At 38.8% G+C, this 26,867-nt stretch overlaps 1 protein-coding gene across 3 annotated transcripts in view; it reads right to left on the bottom strand.

The window, feature by feature from the left end:
• Positions 1 to 26,867, bottom strand: part of DOCK11 (dedicator of cytokinesis 11) — a 189,816-nt gene that overhangs the window by 77,609 nt on the left and 85,340 nt on the right. For all 3 annotated transcript variants that reach the window (XM_036016645.1, XM_036016646.1, XM_028522215.2), the window contains exons 15-28: positions 26,476 to 26,598; positions 26,091 to 26,167; positions 23,315 to 23,499; positions 23,158 to 23,223; positions 21,158 to 21,250; positions 19,032 to 19,155; positions 15,112 to 15,233; positions 14,520 to 14,606; positions 10,151 to 10,240; positions 5,110 to 5,228; positions 3,287 to 3,356; positions 3,081 to 3,206; positions 2,071 to 2,142; positions 130 to 276 (exon numbers count right to left, since the gene is read on the bottom strand). In XM_036016645.1, the coding sequence (XP_035872538.1) occupies positions 130 to 276; positions 2,071 to 2,142; positions 3,081 to 3,206; positions 3,287 to 3,356; positions 5,110 to 5,228; positions 10,151 to 10,240; positions 14,520 to 14,606; positions 15,112 to 15,233; positions 19,032 to 19,155; positions 21,158 to 21,250; positions 23,158 to 23,223; positions 23,315 to 23,499; positions 26,091 to 26,167; positions 26,476 to 26,598 (1,501 nt within the window). The remainder of the gene's footprint in view (positions 1 to 129; positions 277 to 2,070; positions 2,143 to 3,080; positions 3,207 to 3,286; positions 3,357 to 5,109; positions 5,229 to 10,150; positions 10,241 to 14,519; positions 14,607 to 15,111; positions 15,234 to 19,031; positions 19,156 to 21,157; positions 21,251 to 23,157; positions 23,224 to 23,314; positions 23,500 to 26,090; positions 26,168 to 26,475; positions 26,599 to 26,867) is intronic.

The raw sequence follows: 26,867 nt of genomic DNA, 5'->3' as shown, positions 1-26,867 counted from the left end.
TAAGTTACTCCAGCAGCCTTATAAAGACCTAGCTGAATCTCTAGAAATTAGGAAACTTTTTCCTTTGGCTTTAAAGACGATATTGGTGGACAATAGTTTCTTACCATGTTTTAGTTACCTTTAACTCACCTTCAGGAAGCTAGCCAAACTATAATTGACATTTCTGGACTCATCAGGAATCTCCGCATAACGAATAGTCACATGGGGAATTATTGCAAGAAGCAAAGAATGTAAGACATGGTGATATGTCTCAGGAAATCTCTGGCCTCTGGGAAGCTTAAATTAAATAGGCATGGGGAAAAGTCAGAGTTCAAAAAGGCCTAAATCAATTGCCATTTTTATTTTCACAACGTACAAGTGATATATTTTACATTACTATGGGAACTATCTGGACATCTTATAATATACAGCAGGTAATTGGCTGCAATCATCAACAAGAGTAGGTCATTTGCTCTGGCTGGGTAGCTCAGTTGGTTGGAGTGTCATCCCATACACCAAAAGTTGTGGGTTCGATCCCTGGTCAGGGCTGAGCACATACTTAGGTTGTGGGTTCGATCCTTCATTGGAGCACATGCGGAATATAACCGAGTGCTCCCTTAACCCCGCCCCCCCTTTTTGTCTAAAGGCAATAAACATATATATCCTCAGTTAAGAATTAAAAAAAGAGCAAGTCATTCATTCTGACACAACTTTAGAATCATGTTCCTCAGACGCAGACACATTCCAGCTTTTAATTCCAATTTTCCCTGACACATAAAACATAGATGCATCATCCATGCATCTCAATTTCAGCAAAACCTTTCTATGAAAATCATAATTATAAAAATACATATGAAAATATTTTTTATTTTACAAGTCTTGGCTTTACAATATCTATCATTAAGAAAATTACTTTGTACCTTAAAAACAGTTTGAAAACACAACTAAATGTCTATACTACATTCCAAAAACACGTCTATTACATAAAGTATTTTCAACCTTGTACATGGCCTTAGACCTTTTTAAAAGAAAGTGTATTTCTGATTCTTCCAAATGAATATTTTCAACATAGACATTTTTAAACCAAAGACAAATAAATAGAAAGCTTCAAAGATAATGCCGTTTACATGGCAAATACCTAATATGAAAGAATCTAGGTGTTAGAGTCTGTCAAGATTAGACTTTAAAAAATATGAAATGTCAATGTCAGAGCTCAGATTTATGCAATACATTTTAAATTTATTTTATTTTTCAATTACAGTTTACATTCAATATTCTTTTGTATCAGTTTCATGTGTACAGTATAGTACTTAGATAATCATATACTTATAAAGTATTCCCAATACCCACCTGACACCATACAGAGTTATTACTATATCATTGACTGTATTCCCTATGCTGCACTCTATATCCTTGTTACTGTTTTGTAACTACCAACTAATACTTCTTAATCCCTTCACCTTTTTCCACCCAGTCTCCTAACTACCACTCCCCTGTGGCAACTATCTGTCTGTTCTCTGTGTCTCTAAGTCTGTTTCTGTCTTATTTGTTCATTTATATTGTTACTTATATTCTGCATATTAAGTGAAATCATACACAATTTGTCTCTCTCAGACTAGCTTATTTCTCTTTACCATAATACTCCCCAGGTCCATCCATACTGTTGCCAAGGGTAAGACTTCCTTCCGTTTGTGGTTGTGGATTCCATTGCGTAAATGAATCATAGCTAGTTTACCCGCTCATCTACTGATGGCCATTTGGACTGTTCCCAGCTCTTGGCAATTGTAAATAACACTATAATGAACATGGGGGCATGTATATTCTTTCAAATTAGTGTTTTCGGTTTCTTTAGATACATCCCCGGAAGTGGAATCACTGGGTCAAAATCATAAGGCAGTTCCATTTTTAATTTTTTGAGAAATTTCCATACTGTTTTCCTTAGTGGCTACACAAAACATTCTTTAAAGCAAAATTGAAAAAATTAAGGGCTAAGAGCCCTTAAACATAAAGGAGGGTTTGCATGGCATGGCTACCTATGAATACAAATAGCCTTCTTCACCTATGTTAAGTATTACCCTTGAGCTTACTTACCTTAATTTTATTCTCTTCCAACAAGTATGTGGCCATTGACTTTGCAATAATTTCAAAGAAAAACCATGAGTACTAAAAAACAAATAAATAAAATCTATCTTTAATAGTTATTCAAATCTTTGAAACTTAGCAAAGTTTAACAAATTCATGTGTATCTTATCTCTAACTTGAATAACATTTCAAAGTGATCCTAATTCACAATTGAAATTGCACAGAATAACTTCAAGTAGTGTTGGTAGGAAGGTAAGGTTGTACCTCAGAGCCTGGTGTGATGTACAAAGGGCCTTTGGTAAGAATGGTTGCCTAGTGGAAAGGGATGTTTTAGCATTCACATTGTTTTGAATTTCCTACACATCGTAATAACAGCAAACAAACTTATAATTTATTTTATTATTGCTTTTAAACTGTCTATAGACAATAAATGTCATGACTGCCTGTACTTAGTGGGGGACCCAACCCTGCCCTTGGTACAACACTGGGGCTGCTCATGTAGCATGGATGGTGGCCTACATACTGTAATTTAAAGGTACAGGGAAGCCCTAAGAAGACATATCCTCAGATACCTGAAACTGAAATTCTACCATTACCAATAGAAATTGTAAAGATAATGATGATAATAACAGCCACCATTTGAGTGCCTAGTATGTGCCAGAAACAATGTCTTAAATGTTTCACTTATATTTTAGAAATGAAAGACTGAGGCTGAGAGATGCTAAATAACAGCCCTAGGTCACAGAACTATTAAGTGGTGAATATACAATAGGATTCTAACTCAAGTCTACCCAGTACAAAATTCTTTCTATTACACATTCAGCTGAGGTTGGGGGTGGGTGGGGAGGATGAAGAGAATGACCTTCTGGAGAACCAGAGGGAAAAGAATGTGTGGGCAAAGTGACAAGGACAGTGAGGGTCTCAGGAGGAAATGAGGAAAGACTACAACTAAAACTGGAGGAGAGCAAACAAGTACATCTCTGGCTGCTTTTTTCCTCTGTCGTGTTCTATTTCCTTACCTTTAGCAGTTTGTTTATTGCTAGAAAGTCTGCAGACTGTTTCAATATTGCTATCATTGTAGTAGCCAGAGTTTCATGTATTAGGTGGGCCTGAGGAGTACTTGGTTTTTCAGGCCGGAAGTTATACTACAAATAAAGAAAATGAACTGTAAGACAAAATTCTCACACAAAATCAACTGTTCAGAAATCAAGCTTACGCCACAAACCTTTATGAAGGATCTTAAATAATTATCCAAGCCTTCTTCATGACATTTTGATACAATATGTAAAAGAACCCTGAAACAACATTCACAAAGTCAGCATGTCTGGCTACAATTAGTTAGCATACTTTTGATTGTTAGATAAGACCACTGTATCTAACCCTAGAAATACCTATGACTGCCTGAATAATTAAAGCTGAGATGATTGCATAAGATGTCATGGTAGTTTGGGTCTGACAAAAATTCCTGTATCTATTATGCTCAGGACCTTGGAAAATTTAATTCCTGGTACAAAAGAAGGATATTATATTTTGGCAACGCAGAAGGTTCATCTCCTTTAGAAATCTCTGTATACATTTGAGTCATAACTACTATGCAGTAAAAGACATTGAGTAAACATTGAAATGCCTTCTAGTGAGAAGAAAGGAAATACAAAAATAAAACATGAGGCATGTCGCCCTGGCTGGCGTAGCTCAGTGGATTGAGCACGGGCTGGGAACCAAAGTGTCCCAGGTTCGATTCCCAGCCAGGGTACATTCCTGGGTTGCAGGCCATAACCCCCAGCAACTGCACATTGATGTTTCTCTCTCTCTCTCTCCCTCTCTCTCTCTCTCCCTCCCTCCCTTCCCTCTCTAAAAATAAATAAATAAAATATTTAAAAAAAAACAAAACCATGAGGCATGTCAACAAATGGGGGGAAAGGAGAGACAGGACATAACAATGACATGAACTAAAATTGGACGTACATATAAAAGTCAGAAAGTGTTAAAGTTAAGAGATTAGCAGTGTGGTTCTCAAACTTTAGCATGCACCAGAATCACTTGGAGGGCAGGCCGCTCTGCCCTTGTCTCAGTTTCTGATTTTTTAGGTCTGGAGTGAAGTTCAATGATTAGCATTTTAAATAAGGTCCCAGGTGATACGGACACTGCTGGTCTGGGTGCCACATTTGGAGAACCCCTGAACTAGAGTAATGTTTCTTAAATTTCCAACCAGATTATTCCCAACAGCAAGTACAAAAGTGCAAAGAGTATACAGGTGTGTGTAGCTTGAGTCCTGACAGTGGCAATAGCAGAAGCAGCAAGGCCAGAAACACCAGCACTAAGCTCACGATGATTTTTTTAAGCCTCGTTTTAATTGCAAAATTCAGATGCATTTCGTGTTCTGTTCTACAATATATCCATATTTGTTTCATAATAAAAACAACACTCCTTATACTTTGAAAAAAACTGATGGCTTAGGGCAACTCTGTCCAGTATATGAGAGTCACTAGCCACAAGTGGCTATATAAATTTAAGTAGAATACAATGGAAAATTCAGTTTGTCAGTAACATTAGCCACGTTTCAAGTGCTCATAGCTAAATGTGGCTAATGGCTACCACACTGGATACCACAAGTGTAGCAGTACATTTCCATGACTGGAGAAAGTTCTGCTGGCCAACACTGGTCAAGGGCAATGTTTCTCAACTCTGTTGCAGTATGGAATCACCTGGGAAACTTGAAAATACTAAAGCTGAATTCTACCACCAGAGATTCTGTCTTAATTGGTATGAAGTGTGGTCTGGCAGAGGACGTTTTAAAAGCTTCCCAGGTGATTCTAACATGCAGCAAAGTGTTAGAACCTCTGGTCAAGGAGAACATGTTAAGTTTATCCTATGGCTTATGGTACATCTATCCCTTGGGATACAAGTCGCCCAGTCTGAATGAAACTAAAGAAAACTGATATAAAATTTCTGATTTTCAGGTTCTCATTTGGAATAACCAATTTATATTTACAATGAACACAAAAGGAAACAAAATTGGCCTCTTGGTATTACAACACTGAAACTCACATGGTGCAGTTGATAGCAACGTCATCTTCATGGGTCATATTTGTGAGAACTCGGAAGAGTTGCATAAGAATTACAGGTAGAAACTGTATCATGACTTGGATCTCCATGGCATGCAAACACTAAAATAAGTCATTATTAGTTACAAGAACAAACACAAATATGATATAACTTGCAAATGTGAAATGAAAAATTAAGTGATGAGAAATATATTCACTAGAACATAAGTTCATTTAAATGTGAGCTTCATGGAATAGGGGACTTTTGTTCATTATTTTATCCACATCTTTATTTTGGCACTCACATCTTGTTTGTACACCTAATATTAAATGCTTTACTGAAGATAACAAGTATAACGGAAATAAACAGGTTTGGGAATAAAGACAACAGACTTGGGGTAAACCAACACTCAACTGAGGAGGCAGGATGTGTTTGGAGGCGCTGCAGATGCCTACCAGCCCCCAGCATTCAGTGTGTTTTACAAGAGAATGTGGGCCATCAGTTAACCTGGTGAGAAGTTAAGTGGCAGTCAATAAAGTATATTTCCATATATAATTGGCTTTACATTAGTACCATGTACAAAACTGAGAAAGTTCTGCATTCTAACACCCTCATAATACACTTCTTCAAAGTGCCAGCACTCCGTCTGTAGTGACAGGCGTATTAACATCAAAAAGAAATGTGTTCATATATACCCAGAAATGATACATGCAGCAAAATTTGTCAAATTTCTTCTTCCTTCCCTTCTCTCCACATTCATTCATTCGCTCACTCATTTAAATGACCAGCTGAGCACCTCCTACTACAGCTATTCCATGTTCAGTACTATGGGAGATACTGAGACAGATGAGCCAAGCCTCTGTGCCTGAAGAACTCAATATAGTATTTTTCTTTCAGTCTCCCTGACTTTTTCTCCATCTTCCCATCCTAACTCTCACCATCCCTTTTCAGGACACTATCATCTATGTCTGAGTCACCTTAACCGTGCCCTCTTAGGTCTTTGTGCAACTTCTCTTCAGATGCATATGGCAAGATGTTGAGATCAAGGAACTCGCGGTCTATCCTTCAAGTTTTTTCTTCTTTCCAATCCCTTTCTTCTACCTTTGCTACTATCATTTCCTTTTTATGACCTTCTAACCTATAACCAAAATAGTCTAATAACTTTCTAGCAGGTCTCTATACATTTTCTCTTTAATCTCAATACACCTAACTCTCATTTCCAAATTAATCTTCTTCAAATACTGATTACTTCAGATCGCCTCCTTTCAAGAGTTTTTTGATACCTTTCCATTAGCAAGGGCAGTGGGTCTCTATCGGTGGCCACTTTGCACCCCACCCCACCACCACAGGACATCTGGCAATGTTTGGAGACATTTTGGGTTGTCACAACTGGGGGCTGCTACTGACATCTAGTGGTTAGAGGCCAGGGATGCTGCTAAACTTCCTGCAATGCACAGGGCAACCCATTACAACAAAGAATTATCCTGCCCAAAATGTCAATAGTATCAAGGTTGAAAAACTCTGACCTAACTCTGACCTATGATATTAAGTTCAAGCTACTTAAGACCCAACCTACATTTTTAGCCTTAATATTCATCATCACTCTTCACAAGACCAACCTGGTGTCTTCACTGCTCCTTGAATACATGTATCATATGCATTCCTACTTTTGCGCATTTGTTCACAGTTTTTAGCCAAATTCTGGCCACCCTCCCAAGTTAAGTCCAAACCCTCACACTTCAGTGAAGCCATTTGTTCACTTATTCAACAAAAAACACACTAAATGAGCTTCCAAATTGCCAAGCACACCTGAAAAACATGGTTACTACCATGAAGCCATTCCCAGTCTATGGGGAGAGAAAGACAATGAACTAAATCACTGCAATATTAATGATAAACAGTGCAACAGTGGTATATACAAAATGCACAAAGGAAGAAGCAACTGAGTCTGCAAGTTGGCAGGGAACATCTGAAAGGACGAAGTTTAAGGGGTAAGCAGGATAATGTGCAAGAGAAAAGAGAGATGGGCATTGCATGCAGAATTGATCTTCTGCGCCTGTGTTGCTCCTCTCTCATTTATTCTCAAGCCAGCAGCCAGAGTGTTCTTTATGAAAGGCATATTCGATGCCATTTTCCCCTCGTGGAAAAAAAAAAAAACCACCATGGACAAAAATCTGTCAAGGGCTTCCCATGCCTACAGGACCCTGCCTATCTTTGTAAATTCATCTCATTCCATCCTCTCCCCTTGCTGCTCTTGGTGCTCTAGCTACACCGCCTTTTCCCCCCTGTCCTTCAAATGTGCTTTCACAAGGGAGTTACACCTGCTGCAATATTCTGTTATCCTTTTACACAGTGTTATCACCTATGTCTATCTTCCTCTCATCAGTCTCTTTTCAGCTTAACATGTCATCCCCTCAGAAGGCCTTCCCTGACAGTGGACTCCTGGCCATGTGAGATCCCATTAATCTGTTCTATTTTTCTTCATAGCGCTCACCCCTATCTAACATTACTTAGTCAGTTATAACCTCTCTACCCCAACTACTACAGGTGTATTGTCAGAACCGATCCCCATTATAGTCCCAGCACCCAGTATACTATCTGGCCCATAGTGGTGCTCAATATTTGGTGAATGGCCAAATAAATGAATAGAATCAGGAACCAAGCGGTAAGATAAAAATGGGAGCCTCTAGTCTCCGCAGCCCCTCAGTTCACTGAACCCTTTGTACTTATACCCTGTATCCTGTGTTTGGTATTTAATCACATATTGCTCTGGACTATCATTTGTACTGCTGGCATATATTGTCATTCAACTTATGTACGTGCTGTCTCTCCAGTTAGGGAGTAAGGTCCCTATGGACAACCCTAAGCTATTCTTCTTCACAAGCCCCATAGCATCTAGGGAAATAGGAAATCCATAATAAGAACTCAACAAGTAGTCGTTAATTGAATTGATGAAATAATGTCATTTACAGGGACAACAGATAGCAGTTTAGTAGGAAGAACCCCAAACTAGGAGTCAAGAGACACGTGTCACAGGCTTAGCTCCACTACTAACCAGCCGAATGAACACAGCAAGTCACCTCTATTAGGGCTTTAGTTTCCTCATCTGTAAAAAAAAAAAAAATCCTCTAAAATCTCCTTCAGCACTAACATTCCGTGGAGACAGTGGGATATTTCTGTATTCACATGGCCTTCCACTCATTGCCACTAGAGGGAGAGCATAGGTCACAAATGTCAAAAATTTCACACCCTTACAAATATAAGTACCTTCTTTTTCAGTTTTAAGCACATCAGTATATGAAAATGATGTCCTGTTCCATTCCATTCTGTTAAAACCTTTATAAAACTTCCCCACTGGAGATAAAAAAAAATCAAAGACCACAACAGACTAAGCATTCATTCAAACATAGAGCAGGAGTTCTAAATATTACCTGAGCAAAGGATTTGAAAGTTAGATGACTACCCTTCTTAATGATAATTAAGAATAACAGCCACCATTTGTCAAAAATCTCCCTGCTTCTACCTTTCTGATGGTCTATTTCTATATGACTGGCAGAATGATAATTTAAACAGCAAAGTCACAGGATGCCAATCCTCTGTTCAAAGCCCTGCAAGACTTCCCATCTCATTCAGGGTACAATTCAAACTCTTCATCATGGTTTATGAGGCCTTATCCAACCAGCTCGCCAGCTACCTTTTCAATGTGATATCCTATCACTCTGTGGGCCAGCCACAATGGAATTCCTGCTACCCCTTGAATGCACCAAGGAAGGTACTCAGGGACTTTGCACATGCCGTTCCCAGCTCTCCCCGCAGAAATCCACATAGCTGGTAACCTCATTTCCTTTAGGTCTCTGTCAAATGTCACTGTACCAGAGAGATCTTCTCTAACACTTTATCTTAAAGAGGGACCTCTTACAACCTTTTATTCCCTTTCACTATGTTTTGGTTTTCTTTATACCAATTATTACTAGCAGATGTGACATATATATGCATTCTTTTATTTATTGTCCATCTTCCTCCACAAGAAAGCAAGCTCCTTGACAACAGGGACATTGTTTTCTTCACTTACATTCCCTATGGTTAGAACATGCCTAGCGCATAGGAAGCACTGAAGAAGCAAGTATGCAATGAAAGATTACTGTACAGCACATACCCCATCTCACTTTGGCCATCCAACCACCCCTATGAGTTGGGCATTACTGTTATCCATGTGACGGATGAAGAAACAAAGGCTTGGAGAAGTGAAGTAACTTGGCCAGGGTCAATCACTGAGCTAGTAAGTCACAGATCTGAGACACAAACTCAGTGTGTGACTCCAGAACCCTTCCATGTCACTTTATGTCATACTACCTCTCTCTAAAAAAATGAACATTTTGTCTTCTGAGAATATCATTCAACAATAACATAGGTCCAAAGAGAAATCCTGTAGAGGCTTCATTTAAGAAGAAAAATGCCTCAGACTATCTATGGCTGGAGTAGTAAAGGAGCAACTAGAGAAGAAAGTCACTGTCAGCTAGTTCTTATGACATAAACAGTCCCAACATGTTAAATGAAGTCTTGGGTTCTCAATACATTTGACGACTATGGTATTTCTTCACTTTCTCCTATGCAACACACAGAAACTAGGTTTCTTTAGTTGATGCTAGTCTCTCATGCATAGAAACAGGAACCATTTTACATTTTATTCCAAGCAAAATGATTCTGTTTCATCTGGCCCTTTCCCCCATATCATTCACCTTTCCTGGGCAGTCAGCAGGAAGAGAAAAGACCTGAAAAATCAATTTCTGGATCTGAAATAAACATTGTCATGAGATTTTCCAAAATATGCCATCAAATTCTGGCTATAACATTTTCTTCCTAATGTAGCAACTCTACTTCTAAACAGCCACTTGATGGAAAAGCACATAACAGAAAAAGTTCTCCTGAGGATACACTGCCAAAAATATTTTTAAAAGTTAGTTTGATTTCCCCTCAACATCAAAATGTGGCAGCAGAAAGACATCTAAAGCAAACGTCTCGGAGAAAGCTGCTGTTCATTTACCTTTAAATATTTAATGAGCTCTCCTGGAACTTCTTTTGAGCCTGACTGAATCAGCTGGCAATGATGGAAGAATTTGTGCACATGTAGATCCTGGAAAACAGATGGACACAGTCATATGAAATTTGATTCATTACACTCAAATGCAGGCTCTGTCCTCCCTACTCTTGCTTCTTGCCAACTTATTTATCTGGGTATTCTAATGCCCCGACTCGGCAGCTACAGCCACCGACATGTGTGTCCATGTCCCATGGGCCTCCTGACCATTCATCACAAAAATCAGCAAGACCAGGTAAACTCAGCATGTCCCCAAGCACATCAGGTAGGCCACATTTATGCTCAACTAGTCAACTTCATTTAATTATTTTTTTGACTGGTAGCATAGTCTCTGAAGTTGGGCTGCTTCTCTATTGTAATGAAATGAGCAGAAACAGAAGTCTGAATTGAGAGGCGAAGCAAAGATAGCAGCAGGGCGTTACCAGAACAGTAGTCACAGGCATTTAGTGCCCAATTCACCATGGCACTTCACTGGCCAGCGAGCAACTCCAGCTGCCCTCTCTGGAATTTATATACACTGATTTTGTGGACAGCAAAAACTGTATTAGAAATTGGAAGAATGAAATTTGGATTTTGACCTGCTTCCTCCAATTATTACTTGTGAGATATTGGGTAAACCAGCTGACCTGACTGAGCCTGTTTCTTCATGTATAAAATGATGGCATGAGCAGGGAGAAGTGGAAAAAACCTTGGAGGCCTCATCAAGGAGCATGGACTTCATCTTCTCCAGCCATGATTTTTTCAAACTGCCTGAGGCATTCTACACATCTGACTATGATTTCATGGATATTGAGACCAAGTCTCAACTGGAGTAGCTAGCCACTTAAGATCTACTGACTTCAAATTTCTGTGTTCAACTCTAGTACAACCAGGAGAAGAACATTAGATAAATTCCAATAAAAGAGCTTCTACAAAATATCTACAAGATACCAGTAACTCCTGGAAACTGATAAAGTCATCAAAAACAAGGAAAGTCGGAGAACCTATCACAGCTAAGAGAAGTCTAAGGCGATAGGACAACTAAATGGAATGCACTATCTTGGATAGAATCCTGGAACAACAACAACAACAACAACAACAACAACAAAAAGGAGCCTTAATAGGTAAAACCTAAAAAAATCTGAATGAAGAACAGGTATTAGTTAATAATTATATATCAATATTGGTTCCTTATGTGTAACAAATGTGCCATACTGATACAAGATGTTAATAATATGGGAAACTAGGTACAGGGTATATGGAAAAGTTATACCATCCTCACAAATTTTCTCTAAATGTAAAATAATTCAAAAAATAAAATCTTAAAAAGTGATGGTAATAGCCTTCACATTCCTTTCGAGTTTTATGTGGCATGAATCCATTAATAGGAATAAAATGATTTTATAATTTGAGAAAAATGATAAAATTTGAGCCACAAATATTATTAAGAAAGATGCACCCTGATTGGTGTGGCTCAGTGGGTTGAGCATTATCCCACAAAGTGAAAGATCACTGGTTCAGTTCCCAGTAAGGGTACATGCCTGGGTTGTAGGTTTGGTTCCTGGTTGGGGTGAATATAAGAGTCAACCAGTGAATCTTTCTCTCACACATCAATGTTTCTTTCCCTCTCTTTCTCCCTCCCTTCCCTTCTCTCTAGAAATAAATAAAATCTTAAAAATAGAATGATGTTATTACTAATGAGAAAGTCTTTCAGCCCACAATTTCTCTAAGGATGTACAAATCAAATATAGTTTATCTTAATTATGAAATATACTCAAGTATTAAAATTGACAAAATTCAGGTGTGGTTCAGTGGTTGAGAGCAAGCCTATGAATCAAAGGGTAGCCTGTTTGAATACTAGTCAGGGCACATGCCTGGGTTGCAGGCCAGGTCCCAAGAAGCAGACGCACAAGAGGCAACCACACACTGATGTTTCTCTCCCTCTTTCACCCTCCCTTCCCCTCTCTAAAAAATTAAATAAATAAAATATTAAAAATAAAAAATAGCCTGGCTGGTGTAGCTCAGTGGATTGAGCACAGGCCACAAACCAAAGGATTGCTGGTTCAATTCCCAGTCAGGGCATGTGCCTGGGTTGCAGACCAGATCCCAAATGGGGGACACATAAGAGGCAACCACACACTGATATTTCTCTCCCTCTCTTTCACCTTCCCTTTTCCTCTCCCCCCCAAAAAATAAATAAATAAAATCTTTAAAAATAAAAAATAAAATACAATCAATAAGCATGTCCTCAGGGGAGAATAAAAATTAAATAAATAAAATGCCACTTTCATGTTTGAGATGGTTACTTTAAAAATAAATTTAAAAAAATAAGGACTTCTGGCCAAGATGGAAGCTTAGGTAGATACAATTCGCCTCCTTGCACAACCAAAAGGATAACAACTAATTTAAAAACAAAAAATAGCCTGAACTTCCAGAAAATCAAACTGTATAGAAGCCTGACAACCAAGGAGTTAAAGAAGAAGCATTCATCCAGACCAGTATGAGGGGTGGAGGCAGGCAGGCAGAGACAGGCAGACAGGCGGAGATGACTTGCAGCAAGGAGGCTGGAGGACTGGGGTGGGTAAGGTGGTAGCTCTCAGACCAGGTGAGGTGGCAGCTGGCTGAGTGAGCAGCCCCACATTTGAGTGAAGATAAACTGGGAACAAGAGGAACAACTGGGAAACAAGACAGACCATACAACCCAGGGTTCCAGCATGGGGTAATAAAGCCTCAACACTTCTGAATTAAAAAAAAAAACTGTGGGGGTTCAGGTGATGGGAGAAAACTCCCAGCCTAACAGGAGAGTTCATTGGAGAGACCCAAAGGGTCCTAGGATGTACACAAATCCACACACACTGGAATCAGCACCAGAGGGGCCCAATTTGCTTGTGGGTAGCAGGGGAAGTGATTGAAAGCCAGCTGAGAGCCCTGCAAGCTGCATTTTCCCCTCTCTGACCCCTCCCCAAAGTACAGTGCCACAACAGAGTGACGTGGGTTGTCCCACTCTAGTGAATACGTAAGGCTCCACCCCTTACTACATAACAGGTGCACCAAGACAAAAAAAAAATGGCCCAAATGAGAGAACACATCAAAGCTCCAGAAAAAAATATAACTAAGTAATGAAGAGATAGCCAAGTCAGATGTAAAGTTCAAACACTGTTGATCAGGATGCTCACAGAAATGGATGAGTATGGTCACAAAATAGAGGAAAGAGTGAAGGCTATGAAAAGTGAAATAAAGGAAAATGCACAGGGAACCAACAGTGATGGGAGGGAAACTGGGACTCAAATCTATGGTATGGACCAGAAGGAAGAAATAAACATTCAACCAAAACAGAAGGATGAAATAAAAATTCAAAAATGTGAGGAGAGGCAACTCTGGGACAACTTTAACCTTTCCAACATCCAAATCATAGGGGTGCCAGAAGGAGAAGAAGAAGAGCAAGAAATCAAATACCTATTTGAAAACATAATGAAGGAGAACTTCCTCAATCTGGCAAATGAAATAGATTTCCAGACAGTCCAGGAAGCCCACAGAATCCCAATGAAGTTGGATCTAAGGAAGCATACACCAAGGCACATCATCATTACATTACCCAAGGTAAAAATGAAGGAGAGAATCCTAGAAGCAGCAAGAGATAAGGAGACAATAACTTACAAAGGAGTTCCCATCAGCCTGTCAGCTGATTTCTCAAAAGAAACCTTGCAGGCAAGAAGGGGCTGGAAAGGAATATTCCAAGTCATGAAAGGCAAGGGCCTATATCCCAGATTACTCTATCCAGCAAAGCTTTCATTTAGAATGGAAGGGCAGATAAAGTGTTTCCCAGATAAGGTCAAGTTGAAGGAGTTCATCATCACCAAGCCCTTATTCTATGAAATGTTAAAGGGACCTATCTAAGGAAAAGAAGATGATCACAAACTATGAACAGTAAAATGGCAACAAACTCATAACTATCAACAACCGAACCCAAAACCAAAAACCAAAACAAACTAAGCAAACAACTAGAACAGGAACAGAATCACAGAAATGGAGATCATATGGAGGGTTATCAGTGGGGAGGGGAAGAGGGAGAATGGGGGAAAAGGCACAGGGAATAAGAAGTATAAATGGTAGGTACAAAATAGACTGGGGGAGGTTAAGAACAGTAAGGGAAATGGAGAAGCCAAAGAACTTATATGTATGATCCATGGACATGAGCTAAGGATGGACGGGGCAGTGCAAGGTAGAGGGGAATAAAGGAAGGGGAATGGGAAAACTATAAAAGAATCATCAATAAAATATAATTTAAAAAAGAAATAAAAAATAAAATTGATGAAATTCAGATAATGCAACTTACTTGAGTGTAAATGGTAGACTCTAAGTGGCTTTTAATCTTCAACAATGGCTTTGCACCATCTACCCACTTAATATCCACATTAGATTGCTGGAAACAGAAAATACACATGAATTTCTATAACAAGACAATGGGTAGATGAGCAACGTATCACACCTTTATGAATTTCAACATTTTTTCAGAAACAAATGTGTTAGTTTCACAGAAAGGGAATTACTGGGGAAAATAACCTATCTTTAGAATAAATGATCCTTGATCATTTGGAATTTCCAATCCTTTGCAATGTGATAGTTTTATAAATTATAATGGAGATGAATTACAAAATAAATGAATTTTTTTAATGATGCACAAAATCCAAACCCCAGTTTTTAAGATTGTTATTAGAATCAATAGACATGAGGTTACTTTCTCAGACTATTATAAATGTTTCTAATCACTCACTTTCCATACATATCTTTGTTGTGAACCAGCAGCAGTCCTCTGACCACACTTTGAGTTGCTATCAACTAGACTAAACTACCAACTACGCCAACAGAATTCTACTTTTTCAACATTTCATCATTATTACTTCAACAAAATGCAGAGATTTTCCTACCCTTCTTGAATCTGCATCGTTCAGGTTCAAGTAGCCTGGGGGAAGATTGGCTGAAACTGGCAGCTGCTGCTCAAATGTGATGATTCTACCATCCTTCAGCAAAGGTACCCAGGCAAAGCCAACTGCCAAGACAATGATCAACCATGAGAACTGAAATCGCAAATGCTATTAGCTCTACAAATATGTCTGACTGCTGGGGAGCAAGACAGGACGGTGATGTTTCCAGGGGTCTGCATGTGTGATTCCAGGTGTTGGGCAGCTGAATACTGAGGAAGGAACAATGAGTTAGGGTTGCTTCCTAACCCCAGCATGACCACTAACAAGTTATTTACTTTATTTCCTTGGCTATAAAAATGGGAACAACAACACAGTATTTCTATCTAATAGAGAAGAGATCAAAGTGAGATATTGTGTGAAAACCCTTTAAAACATGAAAAGTACATCAATATCATTGTCATTACACTTTGGGAATCATTTGAGGTAGACTTATTTTTTTAAAGGTTCAGATCTTTCTCATCTATCCTTAGTAAAAATGCAGTCCCATATCTCAGCCTGTCTCAGACAGCAATCGTCAGGGTCTAAAATTTCTTATATCAACCCTAGGGTAAGGGACTATGAAAGATGCAGGTTACAAGTCAAGGATGCATTCCTCATTTATACAAAACAATATTTGGTTGGGCAGCTTCCCTGATTACAGAAGGAGGAGGTATAGTAGGAGAATGCAGTCAAGGCGTAGTGTTTACAACTTGAATGCACTGACAGACTTCCCCTAGTCTCTACATTTCTTAATAGTTCGACCCAAAAGAGTCTCCTGGCTTTATATCAGAAAACTCATCATGTTCTAGCTTTAAAAACCCAGAACCATCAGTGTTAGCATTTCCATTATAGAGATTACTCTGAGCTTGAAGTGTTTACAACTCAGCCGTAAATAGCTTGCTCTGGACGGAGTTTTGGCATATGAGACAGGGTGCTGCCTGGAGAGCACTTTTTAAAGCCACTGCTTTCTGATTCTTTAAAATTCTCTGCATGTGTGTGTGTATGTTTATACTGTGAACACAGAAGTCAACACAAATCTGGTTAGACTGTTTTCATTCACGTGTTTAATTTGGCAAATGCTTTAATTCTTAAAACAAGACTAGCATGTTGCTTTCTCTAAGTAGATGAAATGGTTTTCTCAGAGCCTGAGATATGTCTGAAGGGCATCTTTACTAGTACAACTTCGGAAATGGTCTACCCAGAGCTCTTCTGTCATGAGAGGCACAGGAAAGTAACATGAACAGAAAAACCATTCAAAAGGACTCTGTCAAAGTAATTAAATTGAAAATTAGACAAACGACAAGAGGGTTCTAGCCTGGAAAATACCAAAATATACTTTATTCTTAGGCAATATTTTTTTCTCATAGAAATTATTATTGCAATTCAGATACCCTACAATTCATCTATTCCAAATACAATTCAATGGTTTTTATGCTATTCACAAAGTTGTGCATCCATTGCCACTAATTCCAGAATTTACTTATCACCTGAAAAGAGATTCCATATCCCTTATAAGTAACTCCCTATTTCCTTCCCCACCCCCCGACAAGCACTAATTTACTTTTTGTCTTAATGGAATTGCTTAGGCAACATTTTTGCACTGTGAATTCATCACAGTGTGGCCAAGTGTGTCTCTCAGTCAAAATTCATTCAGAGCACTTGGAAGCTATGAAGGTACAATGTCAAGCACTCGCCATCTGGCTCTGAGGTGTGAAGCCACTTAAAAGGATGGACTGTTAAAAACAATGAGTGGCACATAAAATAACACTCTCATGCTCCACTGAACACGTTGCCCATTTCTGTCCAGGATTTGAATAATGAAATAGTCATTTGTCTTTCAGGATGTACAATGTCATGGGTTCACACTGTTCTGCCAGATTTCTTCTCAGCCCTAGAGGTTTCTGCCCTGAACAAACTGAAATTTCTATGGGAACACAGAATAGGACCATATATCCACAAAGGAAACTTCCTATTATTCAGTCCTGCTGACTGCCGGACATCTCTCAGGTGTCAAAATCAGCACTGGTCCAAAACTTATCACTCCCACCTACAATTCCGTTCCTCAGCAACACAATAGACCATTGAACAATATTGAACAATATGGGGGTTAGGGTAGCCCACCCCCACACAGTTGAAACCTGCATATAGCTTAAATTAGTCCTCCTCACATACAATTCCTACCCACCAGTTGACCTTTGAACAATGCAGTTTTGAACCATGCTGGGTCAACTGAAAAACCCCTGAAGTGGACCCACACAATGCAAACTCATGTTGTCCAAGGGTCAACTGTATCTCCTTTCCAGCTTCTGAAACTTCAGTGCTAAATCCTGAGTCATCACTCTAGTAGGCACTCATTCCTTAGGTCTGATACATTCCTATTCTGCAATTCTCATTTTCTCCATTCCCCTGCTACTGCCACAGTGTGCCCCCTTTCTTCCTTCGGCTTTTGCAATGTCCCCTAACTGGTGGTCCTTCCTTCCTTACTCATACTCCAACTCACTTCACGTATCATATTGCTGCCGATGGGATTTCCTATAAAATAGCCCTTACTGGTATTCATAATGCTTTAATATTTCCATATTCGTGACAGAATAAATCACATGCACAGTCTGACATCTATGATTCCCTTCCCAGAAACCTGTGCTTTGGTTGTATTGATATACTTATCAGTCCCTGTCCATTTCCCTGAATACTGTACCTCTCTCTGTACAAGCTGTGACTTTATTCTGGATTCTTCTACCTTCTTGCCATCACTGCATTCTCAAATTCTACCCTGACCCTAAGGCCTCACCCAAACACCATCTCCTCCTGGAAACCTCCCTGATTCTCACACACTTTTCCTTCCCACCAGCTGAAGTAATAACTCTCTCTTCTCTGAGATCACACAGCACCACTTTCCTGGTACCTACTATTTTCTGTCTTGTATCACAGTTGCCTGCATAGGTCTCAAGTCCCCTACTTGATCATATGCTTGCTAAAGATGAGATCTACCTTTGACTCTCTGCTGTATTCTCCACAGTACCTATATCTTACACATAATAAATATTCAGACATTTGTTCAATGAATGACTAAATAAATGAATTTAAGATTGATTCAGGCTATTTTGGATCCGAATCCTAGGACATGCTGCCATTTCTATACTGGGTGTGACACAGGCCATGTTCACAGGGAGTTCTATGTTCTCCCAAGGATGCTTCTCATTGGTTTATCTAAAGCACAGGTGACAAACACAAGGCCCTCGGGCTGAATCCTTGTTTCTAGCCAGCAGTGGCACCACTAAGCTCTCACTTAACTGTTAAGGAGTAGTTATATTTACAGAGTTTTAAAATTACATTAGGCTGTTTGAAGGCAACCACAAGGCTGATATGGCCCCTGGTAAAAATGAGTTTGACACCCCTGATCTAAAGCCCTGCAGAATAGGACTAGGACAGAGGCTTCACTACTCAAGGGTATTCAAATTCATTTACTCTGTTCTCTTATTAGAACCAGGCAGCACCCGATCTGCCTCAGGGTCAAAAATACCCCTAGCTCTAGGCTTACTTCCCTCTTCCTCAGTGAGCAGAACTGGAAAATTCTGGTTGCTGGGCTATTCTACATAAAAGAAATAATACAAATATTGCATCACAATATGTGTTTTTTTTTTCTGAGAAAGGCAATATTACTTATGTTGCTTATGGTAGTCCAAGCACACTGGTAAGCATTTGTATGTTTGGTAGAAATGAATATAGAGTCAACATATGATTCACATTTTATGAACTTTTTAACTCAGAAACAGAACTTTTTGATGAGGAAAAGAAGTGCTCTGTAGCTTGATAAAAAGGGTTCTTTTCTGGGCAATTACATCACAAATAGCCTGAGAGAGACATGGGAAGCACATACATACCTGGAGTTTCAACTGTGTCCTGCTTTTTGGTTGTTCCCTTTGTGTTAATTTCACAACTTACATGACAAAAAGTGAAAAGCAAATGATGTTTTTGATGCAGGTGAATGGGAAGCTCGATTTTAACCTGAAATGACAAATTACACGTAGAATTTTGTTTAGTTTTAATTATCAAGCTGAACTGTCAGTACTTGTGTTTCACCATACTTTTCCAATGACATACTTTTCTAAATGACAAACCAAGTGGTCAATGAGATATCATTTAAATGCATTCCAAATAATTTTCTGGTCAGTTTCAGTTTGACAATATTCTCTTGGGTGGTGGGGCAGATTTATTATTTCTTTTGAGAAAAAGTCCAGTAGATTCTCCTAGATTCAACTTTGCAACAGAATTTTCTAAAACCCTGGATCAAAACCACACCCTCACAGCCCAGAGACGCTATGTCACTCACTTTGAGTCAGCGAACACAATCCATCTAAAGCAGGCACTGAATTTGAAAGGTGACTATTTTTCTGAGCTGTTACCCTCCTTTGCATGAAAAAAAAATTAAGCTTTGCAAATAAAAATGTGCAAAAAGTCACTATGGTATTATGGTATACACAAATTACAGTTCACATAATTTCTTTAGAAGAAAATGATAACTTTACCCATGAATGAAGACATAAAAATGATCATGCTGACTCATACATTAATTTAATCCTAAAAATGAATAATCTAATACAAGCATCTCAAGTAACTTTCCAATCAGAACTCATGTGAATGTTTGCAATGCTTCTCGGAAGTATGTGAGACAAATTAGAAATTTAATTGATTTAACACACATGCATGCACCTACACAGAAACGCATGCTCACCCGCTTGCTGTCCCCACCCCTCCTCCCACCACACCTCTCTCCTAGTCAATATATAGTGAATGGCTGTAAAGCCAATTTATTTCTGACATCCTAAAGATAACAAAGATTACTTACTATATCATCAAGTTTTCTGTAGTGACTGGCATTGGCTACAGAGGGGGACATGTTGAACATCTCAGTGAGGAACATCTGGCCTAATTATCATTCACATAAGGCATGGTTTCTGGTGTTACAACTAATTTCTGTTGCGGGTATATTTCAGCACAGAATGTACATATTTGCAGCACCCAAATCATCTGGTTATCTAATGCTCGGCTGTACATAAATGTGAGCATACTCCCTCCCCCTGGGTTACAAAAACCCAAGGCCACCATTCTCTTCCCCATCCCCCATGAGACTAGAGGCACTAGATTGACAAAAGGATGAGTGAGTTCTACAGTTGGGGTAGAAGGCCTCCATAGGACAGCAAGTAATTTGGGGAACATCATGACAGCAGAGGGTAGGGGAATGGTTTCAGACAAAGCCAGGAATGGATATATGTGGCCCGAGGGGCAGAAATGGTAGCGCTTCTGGCCTGTGATTTACATCCAGGTGCCATGGAGAAAGACAAGTGGGAATGAAAAGCAGTCTGCAGATTTGGATAAGCCAGATACATACGGACTAGAAGAGGCTGTGACAAAGACACCAAGAGAGACACTAGGAAGTACTCAGATGTAGAGACAGAAGTGAGAAGAAGGAAAGAGAGTCAGAGACAGGGTCTGAGGAAGGGAGCACAGTGACAGGGAGACAAAGTCACTCAACACTGCATAGAGGTATTGAACACAGTCAATGGGATCTGGTGGCCCAGCCATACTGCTGTCTCTGGCAGCATTTCACTTACAGGGATGCTGCACCCTCCCATGCACAACTACAGTAGGAAAGAGCTAGAAGGGCCATCAAAAAAACCTCTTCTGAATTTCTTATTTAAAGCTGAAGAAAGGAAGACTCAGAAAGGGGAAGTGACTTGTTCCAAGTCACAAAGCCAGTTGTCAAAACTAGGGCTTTGTTTCCCACATTGATACATCATGCCAGAACCCTTCAATTTGTGGGCAAATCTTCTACTGTCACCAAGACACCACACAGGCAGTAGCCCTTTGCTTTGATGTGACATTTTCTATTTTCAAGGGACAAAACACTCAAAGGAATAAAACTGCAGATAAAATGATGAAAATGACTCAAAGACAGAAAGAAGCATAATCATTGTGTTTTATAAAAGTCAGAATAATGTATTTTTACCTCATCATAGAACTCTGGATTTTGGTTGTGATGTGAAACGACAGCATAAGCATTCGTGGTAAAAACAGACCCTGCAGGTTTTCCATAAATACACTGCAAGAGAAGAAACACAGCCACCACTCTCAATGCAGGTCTCCAAACATGATGCTATGGAACCACATACAGTTAGAAGCATCTGTGAGCACATGGCCACAGCCAAGCCCACCAGGCTCTCACCATGAGCTTATAAATTCCAAATCATTTATAGTCGCTCCAGACATCACCCCAGACATCACCTAACTTGGCTGCATGAATACTTCTGAATTTCCGGCCATCAAAGAAATGCAACTCCAAACTAGTTGACAGTAAGAAGTTAAACACGGCTATCATTTGGAAGGGAAACACTCTGAAACCTGGCCTAGAAAGGTTACTTGTCTTCTGCTATTTGCATTTGCTAATATGAGAAGCTGACACTCAGCCAGTCAGCAATGTTTGCTGAATGCCTGTTGTGCAGTGAGCAAGGTGAGGAATTAAAAAAAAACAATAAGCCATGACTGGGTTGCTTAGTTGGTTGGAACATCATCCCACACACTAAAAGGTTGCAGGTTTCATTCCCGGTCAGGGCACGTGTGGGAGGCCACACGTTGATGTTTTTCTCTCACATCGATGCCTCTCTCTCTCTCTCAAAATCAATTAAAACATATTTCTTTGGATAAAGATTAAAAACAAAACAGTAGACATATCCCTACCCTAAAGGAATTAAAAATTAAGTTACAGACATCTTAGTGTTCTCTCACTTTATGAGCCACATTTTAAAAGTCACTGGCTTTCTGTTATACCAATAATATAAATTTAAGTCTTTCTATGGTTCCATGGAAAGATCTGATTTCATTTCTAGTGTTAGTTTTTCACTTGCATAGGCCTAACGAGCTCAAGGATGAATATGAAGTCAGCATGCCAAGGTATTAATTGCCTCTCTCTGTTACTTCACAGCCAGCCTCTCAGTCACCTAAGAAATAAAATTGAGACTCCACGTGAGTACAGAGCCAGCTCTCCTTAAATATGGTTGTGAAGGCAATTTGCAGGAACTGGTGAGAGGCAACCCCAAAATTTTAAGTACACAAGGATATTGCATGGGGGAAAGGAATAGTTATTTTAATCTCCGAGGAAAGGAGAAGCAGAGAAAACAGGCTTGATTTGAGCCAGCCTTTGTTTTAATTTAACTTAGGTTTCTCTATGAAAAAAACCCTTTTTCCAAAGGTGGGGGCTATTAAACACATTTAAATGGCTTAGTAGGGGGGTATTCCAGCCTCTTTCCCTAGGTGGTTTAAGTAGAAGACTAGTCATCTACTTGTATGATTTAGGCTCAAGGTAGAGAAATGGAGAGCCAGATAAACACTCATAGTGACTAAATGTCTCACTTCTCTTTCAGGCCTCTGATTAACAGGCTAAAGATCAAAAAGTAAAAACCAGCTATAAAGAGTGAAGATGTAAAGACACTGTGAAATTGCAGGTATTTTAAGGACTGCTGTATCAGATAATACTGAGATGCAGCTTTTCCTACATCACTGATCCAAGTTTGGAGGCACCATTTGGCCAGTCCTAGAGTAGATGTCTATGTCAGATCAAAGCAGTCATGCTGTGCTTCTGTCAGCTCAAAGCCCGATCAGGTTTCAAAAAGGAGTTTATACTCTCCTGATGGTACCATTATAAACTGTCAGGTCAAAGGAGAAAATGACCTTGTGCTCGGACATCAGAGAATGCAGAAACCAAAGTGGAACAAAGGCAAAAATCTGGTATATGAAGCTTACCCTTTTTAAAGCTCTCACCTCATTTTGTCATTTCTTAATATTTAAGTAATCCTTATGGTTCATGTGTAAGAGTAGAAAAGATAATATTACATTTGTCACTTTACTACATTATGTTTTTGAAATTTAAACAAATTGAATTTAGCATATGGAAGCACCAAGTATCAAAATCTCTATTTCTACCAAACATGCTTATCAGTATAATGAACCAACCTTTATAGCTCTGGCATCACTTTCATCTGAGTCCCGGAATTCCACACAGACTGCAATGTTCCTCGCCTAAAATGATCAATCATTCAAAATGAGTCACAGAATGAGAAGATTATAAATAACATATTATACCCCCAAATGTATACTTTTCACTGTTTACCTTGGCAAATGTTTTCTGGCTATCATATTTTAATTGCAAGGGATATACATACAGATGGTTTTTGTAAATGGTAAATGGATAACAATATTTTGTCACTTCTGGAACAAACTCTTCAACCTCCACAGCAACATTTTGACAATTCTTTTCAAAAGGCTTCAGAGGCACATATGAAGAGGTAATACAATCTACAGCCAAAAAACAAAAAAAAAGCAGGCAAAGACAATACAATTTAAAAATCATCAACACATTCCTACATCTATAAAATATACATTGATTGTGCTCTCAAAAAGTGATTCAAAAAAACAGAATTCTTAGTGATTGACAGAAAGTCATGCAACCACTTCAAGAACCCAAAAGGAAAAGATGGAGTAGCCTGATGCTGGTTTTAGTAGAGCCCTTTAAACCAGACACGGACTGCTCGAGTAGAGTCATTTGCCAAATGTAACACATCATAACTTTGACAAATTTAAACTCTGCAAAGAAATCCATTACATTTTTCCTCCTGTGGCTGCATTTTACTTTCACTGCAAATTTTTACTAGCATCGGGGAAATAATAGTAAATTTATGCCTCCAATTAGCTCATGGCTGGGCACTTTTAAAAAGTTAACTTGGTGCAGGTGCAAATTTTCACCTAAGAAATAATGGAAGCCTTTTGAAACCACAAATCTTATGATGTGTTACCAATAATAAGTACAATATTCCCATGTGTGAAAAACACAAAGCCTTTGAGAAGTATAGCAGCATATTTTGCTGAAGTAGCCACTGTAGTGAAAGTTACTCATACACTTAAGGGCTCTAAGACTGCTTGTACAGTGAGAGTCAGACCTGAGGACACAGTATTGTCGGGGAGGAGGGAGAGGTGAGGGTTGGTTTTCTCTTATTATTATAGCAATATTTATAATAAAATATCTGCAGTAAGGGTACACAGACACAGGTGATCATTTCACTACCCACAGATAATGATTGTCACTGTTTTGGCATGTTTTCTTCTAGTGTATTTTCTAGGCATGTTTTATATAATAGAAAAATCCTACTGTATTTATAGATTTTTACCCTCCTTTTTGGGGCATTGTGTCTGATGTCTTATTCCACAACCTCTTTATGAACATCATTTTGCATGGCTGCATTAATTTTCATGGCATCGTTGCATCATAACTGCCTTAACCTATCTGACAATGTCAGACTCTGCTTGTTTCCAACTTTCTCCCAATATTAACAATGCTGTAAAGAACATCTTTATGGATAAGCTGTCTACATTTCATATTATTTCTTCAGGAAAATTAATCCATTGTACTCGTAGATGTTTTAAAATGTAAATTACTACTCCCCTACTTACAATCTTTTAGTGACTTTTCATTGCATTTAGAATAAAATCCAATCTTTTAAGGAATTACCATGGTCTCTCTATATAATTCCCTGTATGATGTGACACTTTCCACTTCTCCTATTTCACCTTCTGTCTCCCTCTTCCCACCACATGCCACGCTGGAGCCACACTGGCTTCCTTTCTGTTCATATAAACCAAGTTTTGTCCCACCTCAAGGTCTTTACAACACATGGAAAGCCCGCAGTGGGGCCTGTACAGTCCCAACCACTGCATGCTGGCTGGGCCCCATGGTGGGCCTTCCTTGGTCATCCTTTTGAAAACAGCCCAACCCAATCACAGACTAAAGTTAGTCACTTATTCGTTTCCTTGTTCATTGTCTGTCTCTCCTTCTAGACTTTAATCTCCATATTTTTAAAGTGCCTCATAGGTTTCAATAAATATTTACTCAATAAATCCTTATTCAGTAAATAAATGGATAGACAGAATCTCCGAGTTCCAATGCCTTCATTATGGACTTCTGTAGGTATCTATTGCCAAACTGTACTCCTACTCAAGATATGTGATGGTGCCTGGCCAAAACCTAGCCAGTGTTAGCTTCACTTTAAACAGGTTTGTAAATTTGATAGATGAGCAAAAGCTGTTTTAATTTGCATTAATGGCATTATTACTAAGATTGAACATTTTTCAAATATTTAATAGCCACCTAATTTCACTTTCTGCAAAGTATGTTTTGTATCTTCTGTTCATTTTTTCCTGAGATTTTAGATTCCTGTCTGTGGATGAGAAAAGAACATCTCCTGTATGATTAGTTGATGAAACTTATCCAAGGCAAAAGGCAGCAGACAGTGACTGGGTCACACTCACATCATCATATATTGTATATGAAAGCACGCTGTAAAATCTACTTTCTGTCATGATTTACATGTATACTGGGTTGATTTAACATCTTCCCTCCTCAAGAAAAAATTCTCGCCCAGGAGAACCTCAGAATATGCCCTTATTTGGAAATAAGGTCTTTACAAAATGTAATTAGTTAAGATGAGGTCATACTAGACTAAGGTGGGCTCTAAATCTAATGATTGGTAATCTTAGAAGAGGGAAGATGGCCACATAATGGCAGAGGCAGAAAAGGAGTGATGCAGCTACAAGCTGAGGGCTGCCAAGGACTGCCTGGAGCCAGCAGAAGCTAGGAAGACACAAGTAATGATTTTTCCTTAGAGCATTCAGCAGGAGCATAGCCCTGGTAACACCTTAATTTTTATTTCTAGCCTCCAGAACCATGAGAGAATACATTTCTGTCATGCCAAGATACCTAGTTTATAATACTTTCTTACAGCAGTCCCAGGAAAACTCATACACCATATAATCTCAAGAAAAATATTGAAAGGGTAAAAAGCTAAGATTCACACACAGCTGTTAAGGTTTACTTGCAATGCATGAGTTCTTACTTGATAAATCCACAGGAACACATTCTACTGTGATGTTTAGGTGCCCAGGAATAATCTGCAATTTGGTCTTCTCTGGCCTAGGTGTAAAATAAGAATATTTTATAGTTAAAAATTATGATTACTAAATGTGTTGCTTACCCTTTATCCAAACTTAAAATTTTAAGCATTCCATTTCTCCCATACAGGGTGGGAGCAAAAGTAGGTTTATAGTTGTGAGTATGTGAAACAGAGCTTATTCTTTTATTATTTATTAATTATTATATTGTTTTCCATACAAACTATAAACCCACTTTTGCCCTGCCCTGTATATGACCCACATTCATCATTTTAACAAATTATAATTTATGTATTATATTGACTTACTGCAATAACATCACATACTTACTTCTTATATTCTGAGAGTAACTTGAGAATGTCTTCATTTGAAAGCTTGCTACTGTCTTGTTTATACAAAGGAGAAAACCTCCCATCCAGATCCAGACAGCCCTGAGTATCTTTGAAAATGGGTCTAAAACAGCAACATAAGGGTTCTTAAAATATTTTACAGGATTGATAAATAATGATAAAATTAGTGCTGGTGGGAGTATAAATTGGTAAAACAACTTTGCAAATAGCAGTTTCTCTGGAAGTTAAGCATGCACCTATGCCATGATTCTACAATTCCACCCCTAAGCATATTTCCACACGGTACATTAATGTTCATAGCAGATTTATTTGTTATAGCCCCAAACTGGAAACAACCCAGATATTCATCAATAAGTGAATGGATAGACAAAC

This window comes from Phyllostomus discolor, chromosome X (assembly GCF_004126475.2).
Source record: "Phyllostomus discolor isolate MPI-MPIP mPhyDis1 chromosome X, mPhyDis1.pri.v3, whole genome shotgun sequence".
Taxonomy (NCBI): Eukaryota; Metazoa; Chordata; class Mammalia; order Chiroptera; family Phyllostomidae; genus Phyllostomus; species Phyllostomus discolor.
Note: the sequence above shows the minus strand (reverse complement) of the source record. Positions and strands in the feature narration are given on the sequence as shown.